Source organism: Echiichthys vipera, assembly GCF_963691815.1.
Source record: "Echiichthys vipera genome assembly, chromosome: 12".
Lineage (NCBI taxonomy): Eukaryota > Metazoa > Chordata > Actinopteri > Perciformes > Trachinidae > Echiichthys > Echiichthys vipera.
Window position 1 is genome coordinate 17646296 of NC_139837.1, and position 18681 is coordinate 17664976.

At 40.2% G+C, this 18681-nt stretch overlaps 2 protein-coding genes across 3 annotated transcripts; one reads left to right on the plus strand and one right to left on the minus strand.

The window, feature by feature from the left end:
- Positions 1 to 397: 397 nt before the first annotated feature.
- Positions 398 to 8637, minus strand: spint1a (serine peptidase inhibitor, Kunitz type 1 a). 2 transcript variants are annotated; one of them, XM_083924347.1, is made up of 10 exons: positions 7910 to 8637; positions 7218 to 7375; positions 6911 to 7052; positions 4200 to 4367; positions 3681 to 3728; positions 3432 to 3560; positions 3254 to 3304; positions 2811 to 2981; positions 1680 to 1739; positions 398 to 1460 (listed from the first exon to the last, which is right to left on the minus strand). In XM_083924347.1, the coding sequence occupies exons 1-10, from the start codon at positions 8319 to 8321 to the stop codon at positions 1276 to 1278; spliced, it is 1524 nt and encodes a 507-aa protein (XP_083780473.1). In that variant the 5' UTR covers positions 8322 to 8637; the 3' UTR covers positions 398 to 1275. The 2 variants fall into 2 exon arrangements, with proteins under 2 accessions (XP_083780473.1, XP_083780472.1); XM_083924346.1 differs by having other exon boundaries at positions 3432 to 3563.
- Positions 8638 to 11500: 2863 nt separating this feature from the next.
- On the plus strand, positions 11501 to 18614 carry ppp1r14d (protein phosphatase 1 regulatory inhibitor subunit 14D). The gene is made up of 4 exons (XM_083924368.1): positions 11501 to 11946; positions 17864 to 17944; positions 18267 to 18299; positions 18432 to 18614. The coding sequence occupies exons 1-4, from the start codon at positions 11767 to 11769 to the stop codon at positions 18498 to 18500; spliced, it is 363 nt and encodes a 120-aa protein (XP_083780494.1). The 5' UTR covers positions 11501 to 11766; the 3' UTR covers positions 18501 to 18614.
- Positions 18615 to 18681: the final 67 nt, after the last annotated feature.

Genomic DNA, 18681 nt, shown 5'->3' on the forward strand with positions numbered 1-18681 from the left:
GGGCGCACTCATTCTTTTAGGCTCAACCCAGTTGCTGTCCTGCAGAGATCCCCTAATTGACACTAGATGTCACCATGGGGATCAGTTCAAGGGGAGATTTCTTCAGCACAAATCCTTAATCTTTATCTTTATTTAGTCTACTATTGATACGAGAGTAGACTGTAAATAGAATGATTATTGTAGGGACAAAATGTTTTATATGTGCATGTGATGTGAAATAAGTACTGCACTCATAAAACCAGAGCAACTAGAGTATAAATGATAAAAGATGGAGAGTATATTGTTCCCATACACTGCTGCAGCAGTATTTCTAAATTCTTTAAGTACAGTGATTTGATAAAGTGCACCAGGAGGTTGCCCTCGAAGACAAAAATCACTCCCAAGTTAATTTGGAGTTAATACATTTATTGGTATAAACAACATGCTACTCCTAAAGTTACAGAGACCTATATAAAATGTCATATATTTATATATACACTAACATTTGAAGTTGAGCTGCTTTATAAAGGGTATCAATCATTAATTAGTGATTGCAATATGCTTGCTCTAAAAAACACTTTTGAAAAATCATCAAAATAACTTTCTCAAGCAAAACATTACTTCTTCAAAATTCTAAGATTATGTACAACATTATGCATGACGTGTGTAAATCAATGTAACAACGGTTTTTAACAGGATAAAAAAGAAATCTGACGGAGCGAAGAGGCTGGCATGACAGGACATTGGGAGTTTGAATATATCATTACATATCCACATTTCCCAGAGCTCAGGGAATCTAGACACTTACTTTGGAGTAACGGACCAATGTGGACCTTGTAACAACTCATGATCTCACTTTTTAACTGACTTGGTATTAAAAAGAACTGTTCAAGAAGAACTATCAGATTGTTTACCGGGAGAAAATCCAAGAAAGTAGAAGATATTTAGGAATTTAACCTGGTCTAATGATATCCAGTGGTAATCTACCTCCAAAATAAAATCCATGCATTAACCTGAGTACAAACTGATATCCAACAATTCATTTCAACAGGCCACTGCATTAAAAACAAGCTAAAAATCTAAATAAAACATCATATTTTATCAATGAAGACGTTCTATGTACACCACCATTAAAAAATACATCTATATGTGGACAGAAAACAGATCCACTCCAGCATTCAAACTTTGTCAACAGACATTGTTTCCTCTCTCATCAATCTGAGTTTGTTCAGACACAGCTCCAGCAGACCAGTGTCATTCACCACCAGGACGGGGTCAAAGGTGAGGACTGAGGGGTCAGATGGGCTTGGTGGTGCTGTTGTAGACCAGACGCTCTCTGTCCTCCAAGGTGACCGGGGCGTTGTTGACGGGCACGCGGTGGTGTTGTGGAGACTTCTTCTTTCCCTTCATGAAGCAGTAGAGCAGGATGCATAGTAGGATGAAGATCGCCACACCCAGGATGGCGGCTATCGCTATAATACCTGTTAAATCGTTAAAAATACATATTAAAAGTTATTCAAAGACATTAGAGACTGCAAAGATCACAAAATCAAATGCTGCTCTCAGCAACTCAGTGAACTGGACAAGAGCAACATTACTGAGCAGCAAGAAACAGGAAGTCGAGCTGATGGAGATGCAGAGAAGATGTAATTTGATCCTTTTTTTTAAAGTTTAGACTGAAAAAATGAAGGGTAACACACCTGTATGGCCTTCAGATATTATGCCTCCAAATTCCCCCTTTCTTGCAAATACGTCCTTTTCTGAAAAAGAAAGACAGGGTATGGTTTTAGACTTTTTATGTGGTTACATGACATATAGAAAAGATGAAAAGAGTTCATTACAACAGATAACTGCACTCAAATTAAAGCTGCATTAACAAGATTTGTAGTCCACCTGTCGAACAAGTTTTGAACACAACAACCATTTAGCTGTGTAACTGGAAACACGGTCGATGTCACGGTGGGCAGTTTCTTTTCTTAAAAAAAAGAAGTTAAAATTGATGCAGCAGAACCATAGGAAGTCTTTTATTGAATAATGTTAATCTTCTATGTCCTGGTGTCCTATGTTAACCTGGTGCCTGCTTTAACCATAATGCAATGTGAATGCCGACAGATCGTCTGGAGATTCAGGTGGGTTTTCTGGCTCTTTAGCAGCTAAATGATGCAATGTTTTAAGCCAACCAGTTGCCAAAATAGCCGGTCTGTTGTTGGCACCTGCTGAGCAGGTTGTGCAGAGGGTTTATCAGGTGTTTTTACTCAAAACAGCTGTCGGCTGTGACTGAAAATGACGCCAATGAGGGTGGATCAAAGTGTTAAGTCCACTTTCCTATTCCATTTGGTGATTTGTTTCATTCATTAAAGCAGTTTACATTTTATTTTCTCATTGCGTTTGTAAATTTCCTTTGCCATATCATCTCTTTAGAACAACATCATTTAAAAAACAAAACAAAAAAAAAACAACTAACTCTTTGTAGTAGTTTCATACATCGGTTCTGGACATTAACAAAGAAGCAGAACTTTTCGATAAATTAAAAATTCAGAGAAACTGACATTTCACCCTGTTCACAAGAGATAGATGAAAAGAAAACAATCTGAAAATCACTCTGAGGAAGTGGAAAGGACTGCGCAGGAGCAGAGACAACCCAAACCAAACCACTGCATCAACAAAGAACAAAATACCATTCATTTTAATGGTACTTTTACTGTCTTCTTCGCACCAGTTTGTCTTTGTTAAGGATATGGATGTCTGGTATTCTGTGATGTTGCACAATGTATATCTCAGTGGATGTTAATTTTCACCAGGACGCACATTCATCGTTAATAGCAACCCACCTGTTACACCATGGCAAACTCTCATACAGGACTCCTTATTGTCAAATCTGTTGTCATTTCCTGGGCAGCCACCGTAGTTGAAGCGGGAGCATTCCCGTTTGAGGGGGTTGTAGTACCACTTTGTGAGACTGTCCCTGCAGCTTCCTGTGTCAGGTGGCTCTGTGCAGCGCACTGTGAATGACAATAAACGAGCCGGTGAGGTCAGATCACAGGTACTGGAGTGTAAACGGATGGCATAATCATGTTTTACAAATACAACAAAACTGAACAGCATAAAATCAGTGATAACAACAACAAAAAAAAATTATATCTTGTGCGCTCAGATAAATGAAAACGTGGGAATGTTTTAGTTAGACTGAGGTAACGAGTGCATCCAAATGAGTAAACTGTGGTCTGTTTTTTTTCCCTCATACGTATCACCTGCCAAACTCTGCGCAAATCACCTTTTTGTTCGTTCAGTGGAATCTGGAGCAGAATCCGAAACTTGGTGTTCACTGGTGAGCACAAAGGACATAATGGAAGTTAGTCTTCCAAGGAAACATTTTATCACTGTCATTCATGCATTTATATTTCCATAAGCCTGTATGAAAATTAAGCCTAGTTTGCATAGTCACTGCTCACAGTCCTCGCATTTCTGCTCATCTGAGCTGTCGCTGCATTGTGGGGTTGAGTCACACTCCAGACCCGGGTGCAAACAGCAGCCGTTATCACAGGTGAATTCCTCGGTTGTACACGGAGCACCACATTTTTCTACTGCGGCACACAAACACAGGAGGAAACTGTCACTCAACTGTTTAATGGAGTAGAGGAAATTGCGTCAGAATATCAAATACATAGCATTTTTATCATCGGCTAGCAGAATCCACCTACCTTGACTGGGAATAGGCAGACCTCTACCAGAACCTGTACTAGTTTTTTCTGAAAAAAAAACCCAACAAACTTAGATTAATATTCAATCAGTTGTTAAATATGACACATTTACCAGGCAACTAGTGGAGACTCCAGGAGGTTACTGGCCCAGTGTGTTATTCTAGTACATAACCCCCCACGAAACCCTCACTATTTCAGCTGATGTTTTACTGACCACTTTCAGGTTTTCTCTGAGTAATCGTGTTAGATAATTGTCGATGATATTAATAACACCATGAACAGAAAAGACACTGTGGGAGGCTACCTCACTGATATCACTCTGAAAGCAACACATAGCCCACACACCAATATTCACCATGATGTAGAATACATTTTTCAATCCTATGCAGAAAAAGGTGCTATAGTCAATTTAGAAAAAATACATGCAGCCAGTTATCTTAATATTTAAGGTTAATGTGGTGGCAAAAAATAACATGATACCATACAAAATTCAAGCATAAAAGCTCTCAGCACAGATACCTGAGCCATAACAGGCGTTGGTGCACTCATCCTTGGAGAGGTAGTTGTTGAGATTCTTCCTGCAGCCCCCAAACATGAACTCCTCACACTGCTCTGAGGCAGCATTGTAATGCCAGCGAGGGAAGGCACCCCGGCACGGCCCAATCTTCTTTGGAGCCATACAGTGGTCTGGTAAGATACGAAATAAAGGATTAGGTGTCAGATTAGTTGCAAACTACTGGAATTTTTAAAAAGGTGGAAAACTTTTCATTGAAATAACATGAAAATATGGTTGTTATTTGCCCAGGCTGTATTTACCATGTCGTAGGCAGTTAGGAAAAAAACTTGAACCATATCATAAGCAGACATAAACCAGTAATTTGCCCCCAAAAAACATCAAGTTACCTAGCTAGCAAGTTAATGAAGGGGGAAAGGTCATTTGAAAATTTGGGCCGACAATGTGGGCTGTGTGCAAACGTAGGGTTTAAAGTTAAATAAGTTATAAAATAAATGTTGGACAATAAAGAATAGATGGACATAGCTGAATTAAAACTCCTCAATTTGCCTCAATACAGCCCACATGGTAACAGCTAGTTAGCAAAGGGTGACCAGACATCCCTGTGCTACGAAAAATACTTCGATAGGTCTGTGGGTGTGTGGGTGTGTGTGTGTGTGTGTGTGGGGGGGGGGGGGGGGTCCCAACTCTTTGCAACGCTAGATTTGATTCACAGTTAATAATAATAGTTGCTGACTTATAGTAGGTAAAAGTGCTTTCACCATTGTGAAAATTCTACTTTTGAGAGTTAATGATTTCATTTCACCCCACACATTTCAATGTCATGTGTATGGTTTAGTTAACGGCGCAACAGCTATGGTTCGGTGAAGTGAGAAATGGCACCAACACTCGCACCAAGTCTTACTGACGTAGTTAGAAATGATCAAAGCTGCCTTATGTCCTCAGCACACTGATCACTCCAAAGGCTGGAAAATACTACTTTAATGTGCATGAGATGACTTCACTAGACACATGACACAATGTCAGACAATGTCAGACAATGTCAGACTTGTTGTTTCTCATATCCGACACCAGATCTGGTGAGATCTGCTTGTGTAGTTAGTTTGTCCTAACTTCCCTCCTTTGGTGTCTAGCTCGTGAGCAGACAGACACGTCATTACACATGAAGCTGTCCTTTATAGAGAAATGCAACTGAAAAAAAGGTGCTGTGCTTTAATAGACAGTGTGGTTAAAGAATACAATGTAGGATGTCTGCATGCGGTTGAGAATACATATTCTTAGTATCACCAAAGCACTCATGTACACCACAGCCACTTCCAGCCAATGCTTTTAGTGTTTTATGTAAAGCACCTTAAATTACCTTGTTGCTGGAAGGTGCCTACAAATAAACTTGCATTCCTTCCAAGACATCACATGCAGACTGCACATTTATAAGAAAACTGTAAGCTACACTTTAATTACCAAGTTCTCGTGTCTGATTGTCATTCATGAATGGGTTTCGTTACTATACAATCCATTCATTATTGTGGTGTAAATGTGTCCGCATTGACTGCCATGCCCATGCATACTTGACTGAAGCACATTCTTCTCACTATTCAGGACACACGCTGTTAATCAGTAACTGACCCACTGAATGGTTACAAGTCTTCTCTTGTCTCAACCAACACGCAGCAAATACAGCCATGAGTTTAAAGTACTTTAAAAAAGATAAAACTTCTAAATCTATACAAAAAAAAAGAGGATTACAATGGCGGCTGAGATCTTGCTTGTGCAACCCAAGCTGAAACCAGACTGACAGGTTTGGTTGAGTCGGGGGTGGAGAGAGTGGGATGGTACTAGGGGAGCAATAAAAAACACTGCACTACTCACTTCCGTTTTTCTGAGGAGAGAAAAACGTTCCAACAGAGTGTCACTGCAACTTTGTAGCGTGTTTTAAGGGAAACGACACGGATACTTCACATGACAAAAAAGGGGGGTCACATTTATCACAGCAAAAGGAGACTAATTACATATTACTGTTTTTTTATACCAACAGTTCCGCCATTACCAGGATCAAATCTTATTTAATCTTCTAATAACATGAACCTTTATCTCTCTATCTTCATGCTGTTTCGTCATTCAGTACACAGGAATTAGGCGAGCGTGCCTTGACAGGTTTGATCACAAACTCACACGAAACAGCTCGCTCTTGTGACAAACACTAAATAATGGGTTGAGTTCTTTAGGGGGGAAAAAACCCAAAACAAAAGAAGACTCAGTGAAGAAATGGCACAGCAGTCTGGAGCTGTTCAGAAATGTAATTCTGTAGATTTAACTGTGTTAAGGAAAAATACCACCACATGAATAATTTGAATAAAAGAGAAAGATACATGGAATTTAAGGCTGAAAGGGGATAATCTACTCTTACCTTTGTCCTAACATTAAACACAAGACAGGTGACTCTGAATAAGCCAAAGCAAATGTCAACAAACACAGAGGACACTTGACTCATGCTTTAGACTGAAACTCGACCATTTCAACCCCCTTGAGTCTACATTTGCAGAGAAACTAACAAAAACTACGGCAGCCGATTCTGATATTAGATTTAATATACAAGCTCAGCCCTGCTTTAGCGTACACGATGAAAATGTTTTCCATATATTCCAAGAAAGCCTGATTAAAACAGATGTCCTGTATAAATGTCCAGCGCACGCTGAGGTTCAGTGTAGATACTCACGCTCAGACTGCTCAGAAGTAAGGACCAGGACGGTGACCTTTGTGGAGTCGGACTGGCCGATGGTATCTGTGACAGTCAGCTGGAACTTGTACACCCCAGATGTCAGATTGGACACAATAATCTGGTCATCATAGGTGGTTTTCTACAAGGCGTGGGATGACATAGTTCTTTTTATTATCCACAAATGTAGCCACTAGACAGAAATTGATAACATGACAGTGGACATTTAAAGGGAATATCAGACACATAGACGCAAAATCACTATTAGTTCGAGAGTTTTTCAGCGCATTGCAGTCTCTTCACTCACCTCAATGATAGCGTGAGGATAACCGGTGAGCATTTGCCATTGGAAGGACGCAATCCCATGGTCATCTTTGCTCTCTATGCCATTCAGCGTTAAAGTGTCCTGAGGCTGAACCACCCGGTCCAGGCCTCCGTTGGCCACTGGCGGACGGTCAGAGTCATCTAGAGAGAGAACAGGAGGAAAAATGACAGATCCAAATGCACTAGGAGTCCCACCTGAAGAGGCAGAGGAAACCTGGATCTGTACCTGGGGTCAAAATGACAAAGCATGTGTGAACATGCAGAATTAAGGGTCTCTGCCCTGTTGCCTCTCATTCTCCTTACAAAGTGTGTTTCAACACAAAAATATTCAAGTAAATAGGACAAAGAATGATTTATTTAACTGGTACATCCACACTGAGCCTGAAGAGGGAAACTTACACTTAGTTGTGTCTCCTTTTACCCGTAGGCCTCAGCGCAAAGAGAGAATGTAGTTTATAATAACTACTTTGATTATACAGTAGCCTATAATCTCTTCCAGGATGTACACAGTTTAAATGATCCAGAAACAGTTGACCCCAGTGATCCTAAAGATAAACTCCCCATCATGATAATCTCATCAACAGAGGGCCCAACCTGTGTCATGCATATTTACATTGAGCTTTCTGATTCAAAAAGATACACTTCCATGATGTGTGTGAGGAGTTTTGATCTCACCTTTGGGAACATCCACCGAAAGGTAACTCTCATAAACGGAGTCCAGGACGTAACTAATGTATCCTTTCTTCCTGACGAAGCGGCAGGCGTATTTCTTTTTGTACACACAATCAAAGAGAAAGCAGGAGTTGACCAAGCCCTCCTCGGCTCCACTCTCCATGAAGGCGACATTACACTGCGGCTCTTTACAGCAGGCGCTCACGCAGTCCTTGTATCTGTCCAGTTTCGGCGAAGAAATGAACGTCGCTCCGTCTTTCACAGACTCATCGGCATCGAGGACAAAATCCTCCCGACCTTTCTTGAATCGGGCTAAGCATTCCTCACCAGTGTCCTGGCCACAAGTGAAGTCCAGCAGGAACACCAGGAGCAGGAGCGCAGACGCCCCCGAGTGTCCTTTAAAGAGGGAATTCATTCTGACACACGCAGATATCCAGAAAGCACCTGTTACGACGGTAGAGAATTAAAAAACACCACTTATTATTAATTTTAAAAAAGGGCAATTTCTCCAGGAAGTGTTGAGGCCGCAAAGGGCGAAGCACGTTTCTTCTTCTCACAAATCAACCTTCAGCTCCTGACTTCCTGCTGTGCACCCAGAAAATAACACACTTTAAAACACTGCCACAAACTCTCCGGGCCGGTGTGATCCTTTGTAAGTGTGAAACTCTCACAGGAGATTCACCCGTTTGATGTCGACACAAACCCGAGCGATCGACGACATTGCCCAGGTGAGTCACCTGAGAGATACAGGAAGTGAAATTCCACTCCTGAGATGCCACTCCCTTCTGGCTGTTATATGACTGGGGCCCCAACACAACAAGGACAGAGCTTTGCGTGTGTGAATAAAGCGTCACTGTTAACGCTTAAATACAGACAATATTAGAAATAGTTTCATATTGTGACAGTGGTTTGGGGCTCTAATAGAGAGTGAACTGCTTTCACATACCTTTTTTCTCTTCTGCTTTCTTCTTCTTTGTCAGTTACAAATTCAGTTTATGTGTAGGTTATATTTATGCTTTTTGTATTCCCTTTTCTAAACTTAGGCTACATTTCACATACGCAAGAGCTGTGTTTTTAAAGTGTTATATGAATAGCTTATAAGAGATATGTTTTGTCTTTATCAGTCCAAAAACATAATAATATTATCTTTTGATGCTGTCCATACTGTCAGTGGTTTACCTTTTATTGCTTATACCTAAAATTGGGACAACTTGAACCTTTAAAGGGAGTGAACTGAAGGTTATTCACCAACGTCTACAATGAGAATTGGACTTGATTTAGTCATGATGGATTTCCACATGAAAAGGTAATCCTTCAAAGCCCTAATGAAATAACAGTCATACTAGATAGCGATGGATTTTTTTTCATCCAGTAGGATAGGTGATTAAATACATACTTTGCATAAGCTTACTAAATACAATGTAATAATGTTGAATTTAAATACAATCAAGTGTGAATGAAATGGATTAAGTGATCCTGATATAGATTAAGCAGTGTTTAGAATACAATCCCTTTTTTGTCTGGTGGTTTTATGACAGAGCTGCGTCATACAAACAAATATGTCTCGTGGTCAGACAAGAATGTGTCTGTAAAAGGATTTTAGTTTGTTACAGATTTCCAAATTCACAAACTTTTAACCAGTAGGTGGCAGTATGATCCTATATTGGAGATCAAAATTAGAAAACAAAGTATAAATACTTGATTTATTCTGAAATACTGTTATTCTTTATTGCTCAGAATTTGATAGAATATCCGCTGTGGCTATACCACTGCTGTACTAAGAAAAACTGAACCTACTAAAACATTGTTTAAATATTCTCTCCTGACACAATAATTGCTGTTCTCTAATTTTGCTCAGTGCTTCTTTCACAAAATAAAGGTTTTTGCTTAAATGCCTTGGTTCTTTCAAAAACATGCTTGTACAGCAGTGGTATAGCCACAGCGCATTTTCTATCAAACTCTGAACAATAAAAAAAGAACAGTATTTCAGAGTAAATCAATTGTTACCATTTTGTTATCAATAAGCAGCTGAGAGATTCACTAAATGTCAATCATTAACATAACTTATGATTTAAACTCAAAGGACCCTTAATTGTCTTTTCGCAATATTAGTGATACTGATTATTCATGCATTGAGTCATCCAATTACAGTATGCAATGAGTCATTAAGCCACCTGGGATTATATCAACAACTGTGGGAAGCAGGAAGTGGTTGCTCAAATTATAATACATTCAAATTATGAAATTCGGATGAATTGAATCATAATTCTAGACAAATTTAGCAAGAGGGTACTTGATTTTAAGGTAGTATCCACAAACTCTTCCGCTTCTTGTCAATGGAATCATACATCTTCACCCAGCCGTGAAGATAAAACAGTAGAGGTCACAATAATTTACAGGCCCTGCTTCCTCCTCTCTCACCTCTCCACCTGACCAGGTCTGAGGTGAGAAGCCCTTACACACGGCTCTGGTGCAGGTTTTTTTTTTTTGTTAGACAACCCGTCAGTGCAGAACCAAGTAGCATAAGATGAGATGAATGAATTTGTTTGTCTGGAAAGGTGAGCTGCTAGAGGCCCTCAATAATTCAGTATTTGTAACAGACGGTGCATCAGTGGGTGAACACACGCAGCCAATGGTTGATTGATAGTCCCTGCCAAAACAAAAAACTGAACCCCATTATTCATATAGTAATAGGATCTGTGGAAACTCTGCAGCCTGTTGTCTCAACCGTAATAATTTGGCAACAGGAGGTACAACTATGAATTCTTGACCTTGGGTTTGTGTGGTGCTGTTGATATTTGACTTACAAACATTTGATGCTTTCAAGGCTTTTATTTGACATTTGACTTCTAAACAGCCATAACTTGTGCTCTCCCATTCATCCATTATTCATGGGTGTAACTGGGGAAGCCAAATTGACTTCAAGGCATATCAAACGTACACCTGATAATCTCTGTTATAAAGGGCAAGGCAGCTATCACACTAGAACCCTGTCTCACCTGTCAGGGGGACCCAGCTATTGTTGGAAGTGTTTGTGAACACAAGAGCCCTTAGCACACCAAACTCTTTTAGATACTCTTATTGATCTTAAATCAGGAATATATTTGGTATGAAGATGATAGGTTTATCTACAACTTATATGACTGGAGATAAAAGAACACACATATTTCTGTATTTTGCGATGTCAGTAACCCATGTTGGCATATTCCCGGCCAGAGGATTATTCCTAACTTGATTGCTGTGGTTGCCCTATCACCTTTCTCCAGTTTTTATCACTGCAATTGAACTCTGCTCTCCCAGCTGCTATAACAGAGAGAAAGAGAGCAAAAAGCAAGAACACACCCTGGAAATTGCATGTGCACAAACACAACGCACCCACACACAAACACACACGCGTGCGCGCGCAGACACACACACACACACACACACACACACACACACATACACACGCGCACACACACACACACACACACACAGCAAGGCATATCTCATTACCATCCTCCTGATAGTGCAGCCAGTGGGTGTTGCAAGAGGAGGAGGGAAGGAGAGCAAGACAGTGAGCTTTAGAGAGAAAGAGAGAGAGACAGAGAGAGAGAGGGAGGACGAGGGCAGGCGGAGAACCAGAGCTGGCGTTACAGAGAGGGAGAGCACGAACACTCAATAAGATAACAGGAGATACGTGTGGGAACAACAGCCCATAAAACAGAGACAGATCAGCGTGTGCAGAAGGAACGTGTCAGAGCCTGTGGGTCTGTCTGTGTGTGCGTGAGTGTGTGCGTGAGTGTGTGTGTTTGTGAGAGTGTGTGTGAGAGAGAGTGAGCTCAGTGTGTTTCCACGGTTCTCCTGAGGCCGTGGCAGCCATGGCGTCAGAGCCTAGCACCCAGTCCAGGGTGATGTTCCAGGCGACGGACAAAACAGAAGAGCCGGCACATCGCAAGCTGGGCAAGCTGACAGTCAAATACAACCGCAAGGACCTGCAGAGGAGGCTGGATATCGAGGAGTGGATCGATGGGCAGCTGCACCTGCTGTTTGACTGTGAGGTAGGGTAGGGCTGGCTCACACAGACACACACTCAGATGCTAACTGTGTCGGGTGCCTGAGGAGGAGGTGATGGAAAGGAGCAAAAGGAGGCACTTAGCTGCTCATAACTACCTGTGGTGGGCGATCCATCATGTATGAGAGATTACAGCGACCTTAAAGAGGAGTGGGAGGCAAGTAGCTTTGCTTCATGGCTGCAATTTTTGGCACACAAACCCTCATGTGTCATCACCCTGACTGCAGTATCAGCTGTGTGGTGTGCTCCGTGGTGTTCTACCATAGTGATCAGATTATGTTTCCAAGATATGATATCTGCTTTAAGCCATTAGGAAGCATTTACTAGCAGGTTGCCAACCTGACAACACAACGACTTGATCACTTTAAACATGGGGTTGCCATATGGCTACATTAATAAGGCGTTCAGAAGTTGCTTTACAGTGTGAAGCTGAATCGATTCTAGCACCCATACCATCAGAAGCAAACAATACCATGGAGAAGAGTCAAAGCACCAAATAATATCCCTGTAAGTCTCTGATAAAGTAATAACAGTAAAAAAAAAAGTGCCATAGAAAGTATAACAAAATAAGAGCTGGACCAGGATAGGGAGGGTGATTTTTATTTTGAAATGCACTCCTAATGTTGCTGTTTTTATGTTCTGTTATTATGGTGGCATCCAGGACATTATTTCATAATTTAAGTGTGTGTGTGTGGGGGTGTGTGTATGTGTCTCTCGCATTCTTGTGGGAACAGTTACTCTATAGCATGATAGAAACTATATACTTAAATCGCCCCTATAGGGCTGGTAATTAATGGCGAGTTAACAAGAATTCCTGCATAAATAAACATGCAGAAACAAAATTCAATATATGCAGTTCATATTAACACAGTGCATGAGTTGTAATGTAAGAATGTGTGCTCATTATTTTCATAGTGTGCCTTATTAATGGCCTAATTGCATGGATGGTAATTTTGTTAATATGAGAGGCGGATGATGTCAAGACACCAGCCATCTTACACACGCACACACACGCACGCACACGCACGCACACGCACGCACACGCACGCACACGCACGCACATACATAACTGTGCTCCTGTAAATTGGGATACAATCCAGTTATGTCTGAGACTCCATATTGATTTGCTTTGCATTCTCTGAGGGGAAACCATGGCAACAGATGTCTCGTCGCCCACATGAGGCAGCATGGTGGAGTGGAATTAGGGGTATCTGTTAAGGAGCATGAGCTTCCTAATGACAAGGCAGATCAGATGAAAACACTGCCTCCGTTCCATGCCGGAGACGGCAGAGACAAACTGTTTCTCATTTCATTCTTGAACCTCACAGATGCCCCTTGGCTGCAGATAGCCTGGAGCCACCTCTCTGTCTGGCGTCCCCTTACACTGCCAGGGATCCCTTTGCATATGGCATATACGAATCCATCTGACTGGCTGGCTGACATGGAAGTTAACAACAAATCTAGTGATAGACAACTTGCCTCTCAGTTTTCTCTTTTTCTAGACCAGTAGATAAAAAATAGTTTTAAAGGAGCAGCAGCTGGGGAATGACTGTAGCGGTACTTTCTACCAGTATAGTTGTGACTTCACAGGTCGTGATAGCTCGTTAAAAGGGACACTTTCTGAATACGGGCTGTGTGCATTTCTCTATGGATTGAGCATTCTGATACATTCAAAGTATTTACATTGTACCTCAACATACTTTTATAATCTAAAAAGAAATGGAAATCTCACTTTTTACAACACAATACCTTTAAGACACTTCGGTTGCAGCTGAATGCATGAAATTTTAATATTGCACTACTATATTCCTCATACCAATACTTACTTTATGAGCTGGATTCTATTTACATCCCAAGCCTTCTTCCCTGTGGTAATATATGATAATACGCTTGTAAAGCTGAGGGTGGAATAAATTACATTAGTGGAAACCAGGACATTGGAAAACAAGTCTAAAGTCTTTCTCTGTGTACTCTTTTGATGTTGTCCCAGAAACAGATTTTTATTTTTTCATTTCATAGTTAGATGACCTTTTATGTTCTGGTTGAACCTGATTGGATTAGGTTAGGACCAGACTAGTACTAACCTAATCCAATCTAAGGATAAATGTACAGCACAAATGGTGGATGTGCATGTTCCCCAGCAAAGTGAATGATTGGATCTCAGTATGATTGATGATGAAAAACACCAGTAATGTCTTTGATATAAAGTATGATAGTCATGAATTTAACTTAAGGAAGTTCCTCTTCTATACACTGTTAATAGACGATGTCCTTACTATACTAAAAACTATAAATGCTTTACTCTGTAGTTGGGATATCCTGGATATCTGCATTAGCCACTTGTATAGAATTAGTCGCTGCTCGTCCATGTGCACTGGCCAGTGTTATGAATTTTGCATGGGCTCAGGGGAAGGTTACTCTGTTGAGTCTTCCGCGTGGAAGCATTTACCATCAGTCCCCTGTGTCACCACCTGAATTATTTAGCCACATCTCTAATTCATACAAGTGCTGCCTTGGTCTGGAGGGGCCGCCTTCGTCGCAAACTTCACACCTTTTGAGAAATGATAAACTAAAATAAAGGTTGTGAAAAACAGCTATGTTTGCGTATGTGTGCATAGTAACCCAGGTCAGTGTTTTCCTAAAGTTAATGAATATTTTGATCTGTGTGCAGCTCGTGCCTCTGGCAGGAAATGGGAAGGGTCTGATAAGTTGAACACGCACCGGAAACTTCTACAAACAGTTAGACTTCCTGGGCATGGTTTCCCTTTACATGATCATAGCAAACACATAGTGTGTGTGTGTGTGTGTGTGTGTGTGTGTGTGTGTGTGTGTGTGTGTGTGTGTGTGTGTGTGTGTGTGTGTGTGTGTGTGTGTGTGTGTGTGTGTGTGTGTGTGTGTGTGTGTGTGTGTGTGTGTGTGTGTGTGTGTGTGTGTGTGTGTGTGTGTGTGTGTAAAGAAATACAAATAATTGTTTGAATAAAGAAAAATAATGTTGAGAACATAAATGAAAACATTTAAATGATCATGCTGCTACTTATTAAAATATGAGTTCTAAACCCAAAGAAGTTGTGACAGGAAAAAGCCAAGTCACCTCATGATAAGGTTTTACTGATTCTCATTATAAATTCTAGTGGAGGTAATTTTATCATGACCAAATCCAACTGCTCATCCAGACTGCATCTGTTTTGCCCATTTTAAACTGCAATACTGAGAGCTACTTTGATATTCATGAATTTCAATATTAGCGCCAACATTCACTTAATCTTCAGCACATTGCTTTTAACCTGTCAAAGTTCTGCTGAGACACTTCTGCCCAGAGGCCTCATTGAAATGGTCGATTTTCCTCTGACAATGAAGGTAACTTTCTACAAGCTGAAAATTGTGACTGCTTATAACATGAAACACTGAAAAGTTACTTCAAGGGTCAACTTATTTCTTGCTGCATGGTCCTGCTGTCACAGGCAGACAGGGGGTAATAGGGTCAACTATACAATATATCATCCCTTATCACTAAAAGGTTGTCAAAAATGTTCATACTCCGATACTTTTTCCAATACAACATGTCTAAAATGATCATCTCCATTAATTATACATACGATGTATGAAGATAAAAAAAATAAAAATAAATAAAAACATCGGTTTTCAACCCAAGGCTGCACGGATGAAACAACAGGAAATAAAATTCAACTGGTCCTCAATCAAACCTTGTCTGTACCAGCACTGTGTGTCTAGTGTTAATAAAAAATAAATAAACAGTAATGCTATTTTATGTAACTAGGACTGTTTTTTCTTTTTGCCGTGGTATTAAAAGGTATCGGTTGTCGATTTTCTATTTTTATTGTGACAACTTTACTTCCAAATGCAGCACTTCAGTACACTTGTGTGCAATTAATGGTAATATATAATGAATTCTTGTTCAGAGAAAATAGTACTTCTGTTTGATGCCAAAAACAGAATAAAGACAATATGCCTAATTCTAATGCTGCTCTAGCATCATGTTAGCTCTGGACTACTTGTAGAGCGTAGATGGCAAACTTAAGCTGCCTGTTAGGGAAGAAAGAAAACAATGGATTACTGCAAAATCAAACCGAAATATACTTCATGAGCAGTGACTGTTAAACAGGGGGACAATGAAAAGAAATATGAACTATTTAATTTACAACATTGGTTCCCAAACTGGTCAAGTGCAAGTGATGTAGGTCACAGTTTAAGTATTTGGCCTAACTAATTGAAGCACCTCACAAACATCCACAGCCTAACACAGTAGAACTGGTAAAGCAGAGCATCTTTACAGCACAGAAACGAACAGCATAGACTTAAAAACATCAAGCATTTAGCCCAGCATGTGTCCTGCAGACATCAGCAGAATCGCACAGGGTCCAAACCGGCAGCATATATCAATTAGAGAGGGGCACAGGGGATTCTGAAGGAGGGCCCATCTATTCCTCCACTCAGCACTTCCACATTGATTAGCTTTCTCCTCATCAGCCATGAAAACTCCCCAACCGGAAAATATTCATCTTAAAAAAAGAGGCACCGCTTGTCAAAAATGAGTGTACACCTGCTGACTCTAGAGGTCTTGGCGTTCAGGATTCCTCCAGGGAGCACCGTACTTTTCTCCTGACAATGTAGTTAAAAGGTGCGGATAAAAGCTTGTGATATGAATTGATTACTTTGCTATATTTGCTTTTTATAACTGAAGACTCTGTGCCCTTTGTTACAATCTTTAGACGAGGTTGACATTAATCTTCCAATGTGCTGCCAGACATTGTTTGGTTAAAGGTCTCATATTGTAAAAGGTGAGATTGTCTGTCTGAGATGTATATTTATTATTAAAAAGCAGGTCAAGGTGCTATATAAATACTGTGAAAGTAAAAAAAAGTAAACACTCAATCCAAGCAGTGTCTAGAAATGCACACAGCTTGTATTCAGAAATTGTGCCTTTAAATGAGCTGTCAGGACTTCTGTACAGCTGTAATGTCCCAACTATACTGTATATAAGTAGAAAGTGCCGTTACAGTCATTACCAGTGACGGTGCAGACGCCGAAAGCAATAGACACTGAAACGCAGACCAACCAGAGCAAGACACAGATGCTAAAACGGAGCATTTCAGACAGAGGATGAATAAATGTATATTCATGTATTGTTTTTTTTTTGTTTTTTTTTAATTAAATCATGTAAATATGTTCTAGAAATCATGTTGTAAAAAGTATGAACCTGAAAATGAATATTATATTTCCCCTTTAAGACTATCATTTTAGAAAAGGGGGTTTGTATGGATTTAGTAAGAGCTTCTGTTCATATATAACAGTTCATGCTGCCCTTGGGTTTGTACTTTTACTCACTCATTTGGGACAACCTGGCAAGAACACTTAAACTGTAAATAGTCTTTCAGTAATGGCTGGGCTAAATGTTAGCTGGGTAAACCATCCATGAAATCTGATGGTGTCATGTGACAAGTACAGCCCCCTGGAGGCCTTTGCCTTCATGACTCAGTGCTCTTCAGATGTGTTCAGCACATCATCAATCAAATCATTGTTATGAGGAATTAAGGAATAAAAAAGCAGTGTTTATTCTTATTACTACAATTTACAGACACTATTAACTCAAGTTATCACCTGCTGATAAAAGTACTCTTTAAAATGGGACAATCCAACAGCTTATATACTACCGTGCGGCTATGAAATCCTTCCCATGTTGCATCACATCTTACGCTGTCTTATCCTTTTGAATGACTCAGTGGTTTGGACCGTCTTACCACTGGGAGTGAAAGGATGACAGGAAGCCCACAATATACATTTGAAGAGTTTTTGTAGCATGCAGATATACAAGTGTGGGTAATATAATTTAAAAAAAATCAAATTAAATTGCCTTTAACATCTGTTTCTCTCTGCTTTTACAGGAAGAAGAGATTCCAGAGTTAGAGATTGACATAGATGAGCTCCTGGAGCTGACAGACGAGGGGCAGAGAACCCGTTTGCAGGTAAGATTGTGCCAATCAAATTAAAAACATGTTGTTTAGCCATTTTCACTATTTATTTATATTTTCAGTAATGTATTGCTTCATGGAATGGTAGTATTCAGAGCTAGAGTTCTACAAAGAAAGGAGAACTCGAGTCCCAGGAATCCAACATTCAGGCCAAAGCGATTGAACATTTCAACCCCTTGACATAACTATTTGCAATGTGGGTTAATAGCTTAACAAGCACTTTACCCTTGCTGGAATCCAATGTTGCAATGTTTGCACTGCAAAAGAAATGTCCAATGTTGTTAGTGAGCTTATTTGTGTTTGTTTCATTTGTTAGGAGCTGTTGCAGGAATGCGGAAAGCCAAAAGAGGTGAGACAACAATGAAAAACGCATCAGAACCTTCACACAGTGACAGAGTAAAATAATTACTTGTTTACCGTTACTGCAGTCTGAAAAAGTCGTATGCAGAAAAAAAATCAATTGTATCTTTCTTCCCCATAGGAATTTATCAACGGGTTGCTCTACAGGATAAAGGGTCTACGCAAAATGTCAGGTCCATTGAAGAAATAATTATAGGTCAAATAAAAAATTGAGACAATGTGGAGCCTCGTTTCTTCCCATCTCCCACTCGTCAACTGTAACATGTCAGTTGGACTCTCTTCCTGCCCTCTGCCTCCCTTCTTGGGTCAGCATCAGTCTTAACACCAGAGCAGTCGGGTTTTGAATGGATTTTTTTTATTTCACTCTAATT

Bases quoted from the DNA above. Each gene is read 5' to 3' on its own strand.
- spint1a (XM_083924346.1), bottom strand. From the start codon at position 8,321: ATGAATTCCCTCTTTAAAGGACACTCGGGGGCGTCTGCGCTCCTGCTC. The intron at 3,729-4,199 runs GTATCTGTGCTG...TTTTTTTTTCAG, and splicing joins CAACGCCTGTTATGGCTCAG to AAAAAACTAGTACAGGTTCT. The intron at 1,461-1,679 runs GTGTGTTACCCT...ACGATTTAACAG, and splicing joins AATATCTGAAGGCCATACAG to GTATTATAGCGATAGCCGCC.
- ppp1r14d (XM_083924368.1), top strand. From the start codon at position 11,767: ATGGCGTCAGAGCCTAGCACCCAGTCCAGGGTGATGTTCCAGGCGACG. The intron at 11,947-17,863 runs GTAGGGTAGGGC...CTGCTTTTACAG, and splicing joins ACCTGCTGTTTGACTGTGAG to GAAGAAGAGATTCCAGAGTT. The intron at 17,945-18,266 runs GTAAGATTGTGC...TTCATTTGTTAG, and splicing joins GGCAGAGAACCCGTTTGCAG to GAGCTGTTGCAGGAATGCGG.